Here is a 13,528-nt window from a genome sequence, read left to right as displayed (position 1 = left end):
ATTAGTCCAATCCTCTCCATTTACAGCAGGTAACAGAGCCCCAGAGAAGGTACATGACATGTTCAAAGTCTCATAATGACTGAGATGACCCCAGGAATCCAGGAAGGAGAATGGCAATCAGGCTTGTCTGTGACACTCAAGTTCCTCCAGCCCCACCGCTAGCTTCTCACTACATCCTGCTCTGATTAAGCACTGAACTGCACGGGTTACTGAGAGCAAATGTGTATCCCGAGAAAAAGGGAATTCGGCACTTTGTCCCTCTTCACTACAGACCCCGCATTTCCGGTTCAGACCGGACTGCCCACTTCCCTGGCACACAGCGCCGCCTCTCCAGGGCTCCCCCCGAGAAGTGCGAGCCCAGCATTTACAGCCTCCCCTGGTCCAGAGGCACAAAGCCCTGGGTTATGCATCCTCTTTCTCTTCAGTTCCCACAAGAGGGAGAAGTGGTGGAGATAACAACAGACTCCTCCTTGGGCCTTGACAATCGCGAGAGCATAAGCAGTAAACGAGGCTGGTTTTGCTTGGAATATGTGATTCCTGGCAATTAGTTTACGGCTGGTGTGGCCACATGAATAATTCCTCTACGTTGCATAACCCAGCTTTGCGACCTGCTCTCCCTGTGAGTACAGAAGCCTGGGCGTACGTGTCTCGTGGTGCTCGCTGGCTGGGGTGGGTGGAGGGAGCGCACTGCAGCAGTAGCTGCTGATGGAGGGGAGAACCAGGACCCCCCAACATCCTTCTCATGGCCATTCAGCCGCTCGGGTTCAGTTTATGAGCCTCACGTCCACACGTGGACAGCTGGCGGTTTCGACGTCGGACTGCTTTATCTCCCAATGGTCTTGAATATGGGTCGAACTACAATTATGAGAGAGAAAGAAAAAATATCCCCGTGCACTTTTATCTTAGGTGTTAGGTACCACCGGAGAGAGCCCGGCAGCTAATACCACGTGACAAAACCACTCCACGATGACACCAGAAAAGAAGAGAAAAGCTGTTACATGTTTAAAGAGTCCCTGCATTTTGATACTCTTCCCAACTGATTCCACCCTTGCAAACAACATCGAAGTAAAGCACAGTTTTCACATCAACAGACCATCTTATTCCGTCTTGGCATTAAAACATTTAACTGCATTTTTTAAATGCTGTGCATAAGGAAATGGTTTACCTTCCAGCATTTTTTGCAGACTGTTCCTCATGACATGGATGTTCTCTATCCCGATAAACTGAAACTTGATATTGGAATAATTGTCTTCGCTCTCATAGCCTTTCCCTGCAGCACGATTTGCCATCGCATTAAGCTGCAGTGGGCAGCAAAACAGAACAGTCACCAGTGATATTCATGAAACAATCACAACACTTCACGGCTAATATCCATAAGAACATTCAACATGATGTGCAGAAACATGCTTTAAACCCCGGGAACACCGCGCTGGGCTAGGTAGCTACAGACACTCGTGCTGAGCTTACGTTCAACAACATCAGTTTGTCGATGTGGCAACATTTTCTGAGCTGGAAGCATCCTAGAGATAAGCCCTTTTGGAGACGTTCCCTGTCAGAGATGCCAAATCCAATGTGGGATTCTGTACAGAGCCAAGTCGCCCCAATTTAATACCAAACATGACAGCCTTAGGTTGGCAGAAGAATATCTGCAGATACAGTTGGCAACATAAAGCTCTGTAAGTTAAAGTATTATATCTTCCAGTATTAGAATGCCAACAAATACATCAACATATAGGAATAGTTACGTCATTCTAATTTGCCTACAAGAATCCCTCAGGTACCCAGCTCAACTTTGAGCAGGAAATGCTGAACAAAACAGAGAGAGGGCAAGACATGTCCTCTGGCCACCCTATTTAACTCCAGAGAGGATTTTTTTCTATCACATTCATTATCATAATTTCATCTATAAAAAGTCACGGTTCCTAATGCAAACTGGGTTAAATGGTGATGGACTTTGAAGAAGAAATTTATGATATGCAAACTTCTGCCTTATTCCTGTGTAACTAAAATCAAGAAGCGGACAAGTCCTGCCTTAGCTGAGAAATACACAGATTTCTAGAATGAATGTATTATTGTGAATACTCCATTCTTGCTGTTCAGCTAAGTGGGCCATCACATCCTAGACACCAATATGCACTGACCATTCTCTTCCTCTGCCCACAAAGGGCAGAAGGGCTAGCCCAGGCAGAGAACTCATTACCAAAAACATATCCGTTTTTAGGACCACAATGCAGCACTCGGGGGGATATTCATACTTTTTAAAAATCTAAGCTTAAGAAGCCAAGTTAAGTTAAAAGCATACGTATTTTTTGACCCAGATTTCCTATGTGTGAGAATCTGACACTATAAAAATACCAGCACATAAAGACAGATGTCCAAGGATGTTTACTGCAATCTTTTTTTTTTTTAATAGTTGAGAGTGAAAAAACAGAAAACCTATGAATATCTCCATAGGGCCATGATTGGATGAATTATGGTATATTCATACCCTGGACTTCTAATAGGCTCAAGTAGAGACACAGAGATAGAGATAGACAGATATATAGATGTCTAGATATTGCAGGGAGAGGGAGGGAGGAGGGAAAGAAAAAAAAGAGGGGTGGGGAGGGAGGGGAGAAGAGAGGAGATACTGGGCCATGACATGTGAAGTGAAAAGAGTAAGCTCCAGAATAATATTCATACAATTAACCCATTTTTTGTAAAACAAGCCGACCTACAGACATGCATGCTGGGGTAAGCAGAACAGAAATGAATGGAAGGCTATACCAATTTCGCAGCTGTTGCAGCAGACAGACAGAGGCAGCACGTGTGGGGAGCGGCTGCCAATACTACTCCAGATGCTCCTCCAGGCTTTGTTACAAACCAGATATAGTGGGTTTGTAAATTAAATAACAGAAAAAAACATATGGCAGGCCCCTCACTTTCCTGCTCCGTGATTCAGCTCACATGACATCAGCTGGGGCACGCCCCACTACCCTGTTTCCCACTTACGAAAAGATCATCCCCTTTCTCCCAGGCATGCTATGAGAAGGATAAAGGGTTTGGTCTCAATAAAGAAAAAAATATAAAAATAGTGTTATTTTTAAGACAACTGATGTTCATGCTTTAAATTTTAAAAATATTTTAAGAGGAAAATTTTTCTAAAATTACCTATAGACATTGTTCTTTTGAAACATACTATTATAAAAGTATCACTGGTTTGTATAATTATTTTCCAAAGTTGCTGGCTTATTCTTTACAAGCTTCATAAATAAAATGGTTAATAGGATATGTGCAAGTATCTTTATGTTACATGAACCTTATGTTTATTCTGTATCTTGAATAATTCAAGTTAAGCCTTCTCACCACATACCATACTCTTTTTAAACAGTGCAGTGAATAAAAACCAAAACACTATTACTTTAATCTATAATTAGGACCCTATGTTCACATTTTTTAGTAGTTGATTACCTATGACCTAGGAGAATTTATCGATGGTCTTCTTTAAAAGCAAAGGAGCCACACAAGATGGCCTCTTAAAAGTCAACGGTACTTCTCATGATGAACAGAAGGTGGCAATATTTAATCTACCATCCAAAGTGTACTTTCTCAAGGTTTCCACATATTTTACAGGCCCTGTCAGGATAATGGGGCACTAGCTGACCCTTCAAAGCAGAAAATACAGTTTCATAATTAATAAAAAATTCAGAAGCTATCTTGGACCTATAGGTATATTCATTCAGTTAGAGTATCTCTTATATAAATAAAACACTAAGTCTAGTTTGGTGCCCTGTCCCTTAGGCTGAGAACTCCATTTCACAGGCAAAGAAAAAGCTGTTCATTTCGGCCCCTAAAAGTTCTCAAATAGTGTAAAAAAAACAACCTCAAAAGGTCACATACTATATGTTTTCAATTACAGAATGTGCTTGAAATGACAAGCTTATAGAGGTGGAGAACAGATTAGTGGTTATTTGTGGTGATGTAATTGTTCTTTATCTTGACTGTGGTACTGAATATACAAACATACATATGTGATAAGACTTTATAGACTAAACACACACACACACACACACACATACACACACACACACGACTACAGTAAAACTGGGAAAAACGGAACAAGATTGGTGGATTTTATCAATGTCAATATCCTGGTTGCAATGCTGTACACAGCTTTGCAAGATGTTACCACTGGGGGAAAGTGGGTAAAATGTACAAGGCATCCTTCTGTATTATTCCTACAACTGCATGTGAATCTACAATTATCTCAACATAGAAAGTCTAATTTAAAAAAAAAATTCTCAAACAGATAAAACAATGGAGGTAACAGCATTCCAGTTTCAACCTATGCTTAAAGAACACAACGGACAACTGAAAAGTGGTACCGGAAAAAGTGCCCTGTTTCCTAATCCAAGGTCACTCTGCTATTTATTTGATCATCTCAGCATCTTTGGGTGCAAAAAAACTCATAAGTGAAACAAAAAAATTCACTCATTCTCAACAAACACTTAACGAACGCCTACTGTGTGCCAGGCACTGAATGGAATAAAAACGTGAATAAGAAGTAGTCTCAGCCACCACAAGCTTATCATCAAGTATGGAAGTGCGAGCACACAACACCAAATAACGACAGATAATACCCACCAGGACTGGGCAGGAGCTGAGAGCCTGGTGGAGGCGGTGGCAGTAGTTAGAATCTGGAACAGCCCCACGTGGCCTAGGGCCTCAGGGGTAACGTTTCATGATGGACTTTAATAACCAGGAAGCATGGAGAGAATGGGGGAGGGCATCCCAGACGAAGCGATGAGAAAGGGAAGAGGTAGGGTATCAGTGGCCACCAAAGAAGCAGGTGGGTATCAGTTGAGTCAACCAGTGCGAGCACAGCAGGAGGTTCAAGTCTGGCGGCAGCAGCAAGAAAGGAGGCTAGAAATTATTAGGGTCCTCTACACACAAGCTCGATTAAGAAGTTCTAACTTTATCCGTAGCAGCAGAGAGCCACTGAAGGCTTCTGAGCAGGATTAATTGAAACATTTGAGATTTAGTATCCATGACAGAGAAGACCCACTGGAGTGGGGCAGAGGACGTGAGCTGCACAGAAAGGTGGCTGGTCTCATTTATGGCCAGGACTCTATGCATCAAGCTGGCACAGAGCAGGCACCCGGTGAAGATTTACTGACGGGCTGACCGACCAAATGAATGTGTTAACAGAGTGAGGCTGAGAGGTGAACAGGCCAAGAATGTTAAAAAAAGAACAGAATCAAATTCTTTCCCCCACAATCTTAAATCATCAATCAGACACATCAAAATCATGGAAACGCAGTCAACCCCAATCTGCATATCAAGTTCAAGGTCAGCCGGTCAGCATCTCAGTCCCGGAGTCTAGCATTTCAGCAGAGCACATTCTGTACCTGAATGCCAGGACCTGATCTGACGTGGCTGAAAAATGAGAATTGAAGTTGGTCTTGGCAGAAGGAGGCCTGGGCCACGTTCTAGCCTGTGGTGTCAATTAATGGTCCTTTTCTCTCCCTGCATCTGTATCTGGTGAAATGAAGAATCTTATCTTGTGATATAAACATGAAAATAAGAGATGATTTTATTTCTTGCAACTACTGTCTACAACTGTGCTAACCAAAATCCTCCTTTCCTACCCCCGAAGGAAGAATTAATAACTTTTAAATCACCGTCCAGCTCAACTTAAAATCCCAACCCCATATATGATGCAAAATTTTCTCCTCTTATTATAGGCTGTTTGGGCTGGTGAGGGGTCTGCTCTGGTACTTTCCTTTTCCTCCTTCTTCTAGGCTCTATCTTTATATTGGGGAGGGGGATAAAAGAGGAGGTAAATATCTCTTTGTAAAGCTGGACGAGGCTGCTGTTCTCTCTCCATTGGTCATCACTGCTTTTCCGGTTAACACTTGCTGACCAGCACTGCCCTCTCTGGCATTAAGTGTCCAAATCCTAGGGCAAGTCCATGGGCTCCCGGGAGGAGGAGGTACACAGCTCGCTGACATGAGACCCACCTTGGCTTGAGCCTCTTCCGAGGCCCCCGGCTTCCCTCCCCAGCACGTACCCCACAGTCGGCCGCAGCTGGGAACCTCCAGTTGGGGGTGGAAGCCGGGCCTCAGCAAGATGGCTCACGTACAAGTTTCTTTCTCAGTGTCCACTGGACCCACAGGTCCCCCCTCCATCCCTGTCCTGCCAAAGAGGGAGAACAGATGCCCCACTGCCACTAAACGCCCACGGCTCCCCTTCCCCTGCTCACTGCCGCAGTGGAACAGGTCGGCCACACATCCCACGCCGAAGTGACCTCCTAGCTGCCCCTCTGTCACGCACCCCGATCTCTACAACAGATCCTCCCAGATCCCCCCCTCACAGGATTCAGTGAGTGGAAACCACCTAATTACTGATTCCAGAGACACAGGAAAACTTCCAACATGACCTCCTGTCTCACAGCTAAAGAATCGCTCACAAGGTGAAATCAGAGGCCGTTTAACCACTAAGCTGTCTTTGGAGGAAGAGCCAGGACAAGGGGCCGGGCGTGAGCTGAGCCCCCGGCCGGCCTGCTCACCCCTTCCCTCCACTGCCCGGCACCCCTCCCAGGCCGCCAGCGTCAGAGCCTGGCTCACAGGCCTGCTCACACCTCTTGCCCCGGCCTGAGCGTGTACGAGCCTGTGGTTGGTCCTTCAGCTCTGAGTTTCCAGCCTCCCTGCAAATGTGCTCAGAAGGGGAACGCTGTGGAACCTGACAGTGGACCCAAGGCTCCCCTGGATATCGCTGTCAACAGACCGTGATCAAACAGAAGTAGCATGGGCTCAGGCGTCAGATAAGCCTAGATTTGAATGGCTTGACCTTGGACACATGACTGAACCTCTCTCAATCTGAGACCTTACCCATAAACAGAAAAGAACAGCTCCTAATTTGCAGGATTATAATAAGAACTGAATGGGAAAGTGCCTGGCATTTTTACAAGCTCAGCAAAGTCCTAGAACAAAGTAATGTTAAAGTCATGAGTGAGGCTGAGATAGAAGGAGTTCGATATCATTTTAAAATCCAACAACTATGGCATCAACATGATCTCCTATCTTCTTAATGCACCAAATTCTAGCAGTAACATATGACCTCGAGGGTATGATTTTTCTTAACAGATACTCAGTTCATGCTGAGGCCCTCACTGCCTTTGCCTCCTGAGATTTTAACATCAACAAGTAATGCAGAGGCTTTCATCTGAACAGGCAGCATCCGGGGCGAGCCTTGCTCCAAGGACAAGAATGACTTCTAGCCTTTCTCCTTTTCAGTAAACCTGTGAGCAAACCTGGCCAGGGCCCATCTGTCTGTCCACCACCCACAGCAAACATGGACCGGGTCTCCCGGCTACCGAGGAATAAAAATCAACGGACGTGATCTTTAAAAGAATGAGAGCTCTAAGCAAACAGGTGAAGACTCCTGCGAAGGTGTGTGTGCCTGGGAAATAGGCAGAGGGCATGACTTGTATGAGACACCAATTTTCTTTAAGGGATTAGCATCCAACTTCTTATCGCCAAGAGCAAACGCACTCAGTGCTAAATATAGCCTTCAAATCAAATCCTCTGGATTAATTTATGTTACGTCTGGACTATGCCTGGCCCAACAGCTGCCACATTTCCCGGAAGGTCTGCACAGCGTAGTACACGCTTGGGTCGTTGGCCCTTAAAGCAGCAGGCGAACCTGTCCGCCTTTATTTAAACCTAGGAAAATGGGATCGGAGAAGGGCACCCCAATCCACTTTAAAGGCCCTGTCTTCCCGTCCTTTTCTTATCTTGTCTTCAGTACGTGTGTCTAGGACAGGCATGCATTCAGTTGTCTCTGACTGTTAGGCAATTCAGAGCAGCTCCACTGTCCCGACGCAAAGGGCACAATGACAGGAGGGAAACAGTCAATGCGAGAAGGATGAAGCAGAGAGAAAGCACAAATCGAAAGAGAGAGTAAGAGTCAGAGCCTGGCATCTTTCGAGTGAAAACCTTCAAGCAGAGAAGCTATTTCTTCCCCAGTCTGAAGCTCTTCCCTGCTGTGCTTTGAAAATCTGTCCAAAAGGAAGGGACTCCTTTACGTGTCATCTACTAGAATGTGATCCAGCTGCAACATGTTTTGTCCTTGAGCTGCACGGTTGGTCTGCTGATCTGGTATCTGAGAGTAACTCATCCTCACTGCCCACCCCTCCACGGCCATCCCACAGCTACCCTCCCGTTAGAGAGGAAGGGACTGTTCTGAGGGCAGTGATGTGAGTGATCTTACACTGGGCAGACATCAAACTTAGTGATCGAGACCGTGAATCACAATATTTAATGAAATAGGGCTCAGAGAAGCAGTGAGATTGCCAGTCTGAGTGGCTACACAATGGATGGCATCCAGTTTCCATGATTTCTCTTATCGGCCACAAGTATAGACCCTATCTGTAATTACCCACTCCTAACATCAGTGTAGACTTTGAAGTGACTTGGGCCGTTGGTCATATTTCCTCCTTCCTGTTCTAATGTTTCTATGTCCTTATGTGTTCTTTTTTGATAGCTTCTTTGACATAGAATTCACATGCCATACAATCTATCCATGTAAAGTATACAGTTCAATGGTGTTTGGTATATTCACAGAACTGTGAATATACCATGTCACCACAATCTATTTTTAGAACATTTTAATCACCCCAAAAAGAAACCCTCTACCCATCAGGTGTCGCCTCCCATTCCCCTAGCGCTAGGCAACCACCACCCTGCCTGATGTCTCTACGGATTTGCCATAGAGACATTTCATATAAATGGAATCATACAACATGTGATCCTCTGTGACTGGCTCCTTTCACTTAGCCTAACACTTTCAAGGTCCATCCATGTTGTAGCACCTATCAGTACTTCACTCCCTTAGTAATAATAGCCAAAAAATATTCCAGGGAATGGATATACCATATTTTATTAATCCATTCTCAGTTGATGGAACTTGGTTGTTTCTACTTTGGGGCTATTATTAACAATGAATATTCACTTAGAAGTTTCTGTGTGGACATATGTTTTCATTTTTCTTAAATTAGGAGTGGAATTACTGGGTCACATGGTAACTTTTATGTGTAACATTTTGAAGTCCTTATGTTCTTTCAACCTTTTTATGATTAAAAATTCTTTCACACTGTAATTTACAAAATAAAGGTTTCTTAAAATCCTCCTCTCACCTCACAAGAAAAGCCACTGTTAACAGTTTACTATACATACCTTCAAACTTTTTTCAATGAAAAAACTATAGAACGTATAATTTTTATAATTTAATTATTATTACATACATGGCATTACAGATTTTCTGTAGCTCACTCTTGTTGCTTCACGGTCTATCTTGGACACTGTTTCACCCACGTGGAAAAAGAACACGCAGCTCTCTCTCACAGTCATAGGCCCAGGTCTATTTTCATAACTGGCAAGAAATTCCTATGCCAAATATGTTGAATAAAGGCCATTTCTCTCTGTCACCTCATTTTGTCCCATATATTCCATGGCCCTGTAGGTGATTTTGTTTCCATGTATTCAATGGCACATACCTTTGAGGACTCCATGTGTTGGCTGGTTTACAAAGAAATGGGCCTAAGGAGTGAAATTACAAATTATACTTGACCTGACCCTGACTAGTGTCAAGAACATATAAAGCTGAGTGGGTGGTAAGCATTAAGATGGACTTGGTCTACCCGTTGATAACTAGATTATTTCCTGTTGGTTGTTCTATTCAATTATAAAATTAATATATGAATACCTGCATAATTATAAAATATTTTCAAACAAGGTAAGTAGAAAGTTCTCTACCTCCCTCAAGCCTCCCCCCTTCTCCATGCAATTTTAATAGGTTAGTGTTTATCCTTCCAGATCTTTTTCTATTTTAATTTAAATTTTTACCTACCTATAGTTTGGTTTTTTCCACAGACACAGTAGTATACACTTTAATTTGTGACTTTTCTTTTTTTACTTAACATTACATTTTGTAAATCTTTCCAAGTCATAGCTACAGAGCACTACAAGTGGAATTTGCAATAGAAGAGGTGAATATCTCACAAAAACTGAACTGTAGGAATTCCACAGTAAATTTCATACTGTCAGAGAAGAAACGGTCCTTTTATAAACAAACCAAAAAAAATAATGTGGTATATTTAGGAGAGTAATCTCCAACACGAAACCACACTTTCATTGTATGCACTATGTACCAAGCACAATGCTCAGAGCAGGGGAAATATCAAAAGTACCTGCCGACCTCAGGGGCCCCAGAGGCAGCTGAGCAGGGCAGCCACGCACAACTGTGCAAAGGGAAACAGCGCCTCTGCAGATGGGGCTCCCTGAGCGGGTGAGGGTGGTCAGGGAGCATGGCCCCATCTCCCATTCCATGATTCAGAGCGGCAAAGACACACACCAGCATGGTGACACCTACTTTAGGCCGAGTGTCCACGACGTAAATGAAGTCGCTTCCTGGACTGGCCTTCCTGATGGCCTGGAGCATCTGCTCGTCCTCCAGGCACCGGGCACTGAAGCCAGACAGGGGCTGGCTGCTCCGGCAGATGGAGACCTGGGGGGAAGCAACGCGGCAGCATCAGGCAGCAGTGCGACGGCACCTCCCCGGAACCCTCAAGACCACCCTCACAAGGCCCCCCAGTTCACTGACGCCCACCACTAGCTCGTAAAAGTATCAATGCCTTCTAGAAACCGAGGCTGCTTTCTTTCTAACTCAAGTCAAGAAACCACTATATGGGCAAGCAGTGCAAAAAGTTTCTCTGTGTAAGAAATTAGGAATGTGTAAGGATGTTTAGGTGGGACCCAAATTATGAAACGTAAAGCCAGTTAAATATCCTACTTTCCTCTTCACCACTACTGTTTCATCTTCTTGCCAAAGTAGAAATATAAAGTAACTATTCTAGTAAAACTTATAAAAATTATAAAAGTGACTTCTTTAGTGTTTCCATCATTTACTAGCCCACTTAGAAACAACACAAATACCAAAAACCAATTCTAGGGCTTCCCTGGTGGCGCAGTGGTTGAGAGTCCACCTGCCGGTGCAGGGGACGCGGGTTCGTGCCCCGGTCCGGGAGAATCCCACATGCCGCGGAGCGGCTGGGCCCGTGAGCCATGGCCGCTGAGCCTGCGCGTCCGGAGCCTGTGCGCCGCCAACGGGAGAGACCACAACAGTGAGAGGCCCGCGTACCGCAAAAAAAAAAAAAAAAAAAAAATTCTAATCCTAAATGGGGGAGTTTTCACAGTGATGAAGCCCAGGCTGCTGCTAGCTTCTAAGGACAGCAGGCATGGACCTGGGCTGACCAGGTAAGTTAGAAGCAAGGTCTTTCTGGGGAATTGATCTGCATTCTATTCTTCGATTTCTCTACTCTGCGATTCTAAGAGTACACTACACCACTGCCCTGGTGATGCAGTAGTTGAGAATCGCCTGCCAATGCAGGGGACACAGGTTCAAGCCCTGGTCCAGCAAGGTCCCACATGCCACGGAGCAGCTGGGCCCATGTGCCACAGCTACTGGGCCTGTGCTCTAGAGCTTGCGAGCCACAACTACTGAGCCCACATGCTACAACTACTGCAGCCTGCGCGCCTAGAGCCCATGCTCCGCAACGAGAGAAGCCACCGCGATAAGAAGCCCGCGCACCACAACGAAGAGTAGCCTGTGCTCGCTGCAACTAGAGAAAGCCCACGCGCAGCAACAAAGAGCCAACGCAGCCAAAACTAAATAAATAAATGAATAAATAATATATACACAACAGCATAAACAATATACATAACAGCATAAACATTTCCCTGAGTTATTAATAGGTGAGTATAGCCACAACCTCACAGCTGTAAAACTTACACTTTTGTGGCAAAGTACTTTTTATGGATTTAGATTTATAACATTTAAATTGAACTCAAATCACCAAATACAATCTAGGAATGACTCTTCTGAAGAACTGAGCCCAGGCACCCCCTGTGTAAGAGGATGCAGGCAGCCCCCCAGCTCGGGGCAGGCTGAGCAGGGAAACCTCCCCTGAAAACAGCCATGGCCCAGCCCGTTCAGGGCGCCTGCATGCAGGGCTTCATCCTGGAAGCCACTCCAGCTCTGAGTCCAAGCACAGCCTAACTGTCCTTAAAGCCCATGCCAGCACTCCTTAGCCAGGGTTTGGTGAGCTTTGGCACTCCTCGCTGGGGAAGGCAGGGATGATTCTTACTAACCATATGATCCTCCAGCAGAGAAGCTCCCGGCAGGACCGAGAACTGCAGACAAGTAACCGGGCAACCGCCCGAGGGTTCCAGTACCTTCTGTGACAGAGAGGGGCAATTGCTGAGGCGCTCCAGGAACTCTGTGCCTGCAGCCAGAATTCAGGGGGCCAGTGCCTGTGGAGTGGGAAGCAAAGCAAAGGGGCAAGAGAGGGGCTCCAGGGCTGCTGAATTCTCGAGCTGTTGGCAGCAGAAGTCCAACCACAGAGTGGAGGAGAAAGGGCCCCGGGGGTCTGACCGTGGACGGGAGGCCGGCCAGCAGCAAGGCAAAGTGACGGCAGGGACCAGAGGGGGCTTGGGGACAACAGGCAAGCTGCAGTGGATGGATAGAGAGTAAAGCGCTGCAGATGCTCTCACTGCGCTCATCCAGGCTCCCGTCTCCTATGATGTGCAGAGGGGTCACGTCAGCCGCTCTGACTGGAGCAGAAAACAATTCTGAGCTGGCTTTGTCTGGGCTAAAGAAATACTAATTAAGGACAGCTACCATCAGGCAATTTCTTAGATCCTATCAGAAGAGCTAGACGGGGAAGAGACCATATCTCAACGGGGAGAATTTGTCCAAGGAAGCATACGGCGCATCTAAACTCACTCAACTAGTGCAGGTCCAATCATGAAATGAAGCCAGCTAGTGACAACTATTACTACTTACCTTCAGGCTGAGAGCAGTTTTCAGTGAAGGGTTAAGTCAGAACAGAGTTACACTATGAAATGTAGTCGATAAATTAAACCAGATATATTAAATGTTAATATTTTGTAGTTACATTTTCTTAATAGTCTATAGATAGGCTCCAAACAGAATTCCTCACTGACTCAGTGACTGCTGGCATAGAGCTGTCCGCTTTGTGAAGAGCGGTGAGTAGTCTCTAAGTGCCCTGTCCACCCTATACACACCTCAGAGAGTCAAGACTGTTGAGAGAATTGCACCATTACCTGGCAGCATTTCTTACTGATGTCAGCCACCTGAGAGCAGAGATAAGACTCCTCAATGGTAAACTGTCATGAGAGCCTCATTTATGAAGGCTACTGATAATGTATAAAACAGCCAATATTTTTTGAATGCTTATTATGTGGTAGGCACTATTAGAAGAACTCTGCGTATTTTTATTTAATCTTCCCAACTACCATATACGGTAAGATCTATTTGCTCCATTTTATAGATGAGATAACCACAGCACAGAGAGGTAAAGGAACTTGCCCAATGTCACAGAGCTAGGAGTTGAATCCAGGCAAAATATTTTCTGAACCAACATAATATAGCGCCCATGTGTGTAAATAAGTCAAGAAGCATGAAAGAG

General features: G+C 45.1%; 1 protein-coding gene across 1 annotated transcript in view; it reads right to left on the bottom strand.

The window, feature by feature from the left end:
• MTMR7 (myotubularin related protein 7) overlaps positions 1 to 13,528 on the bottom strand; it is a 93,900-nt gene that overhangs the window by 22,131 nt on the left and 58,241 nt on the right. The window contains exons 7-8 of the mRNA XM_089903547.1: positions 10,411 to 10,545; positions 1,166 to 1,298 (exon numbers count right to left, since the gene is read on the bottom strand). Of these exons, the coding sequence (XP_089759673.1) occupies positions 1,166 to 1,298; positions 10,411 to 10,545 (268 nt within the window). The remainder of the gene's footprint in view (positions 1 to 1,165; positions 1,299 to 10,410; positions 10,546 to 13,528) is intronic.

This window comes from Delphinapterus leucas, chromosome 21 (genome assembly GCF_059928025.1).
Source record: "Delphinapterus leucas isolate spDelLeu-1000000601 "Yukka" chromosome 21, BTC_Dleu_Yukka2, whole genome shotgun sequence".
Classification (NCBI taxonomy): domain Eukaryota; kingdom Metazoa; phylum Chordata; class Mammalia; order Artiodactyla; family Monodontidae; genus Delphinapterus; species Delphinapterus leucas.
This window is presented reverse-complemented; position numbering and strand designations above follow the sequence as displayed.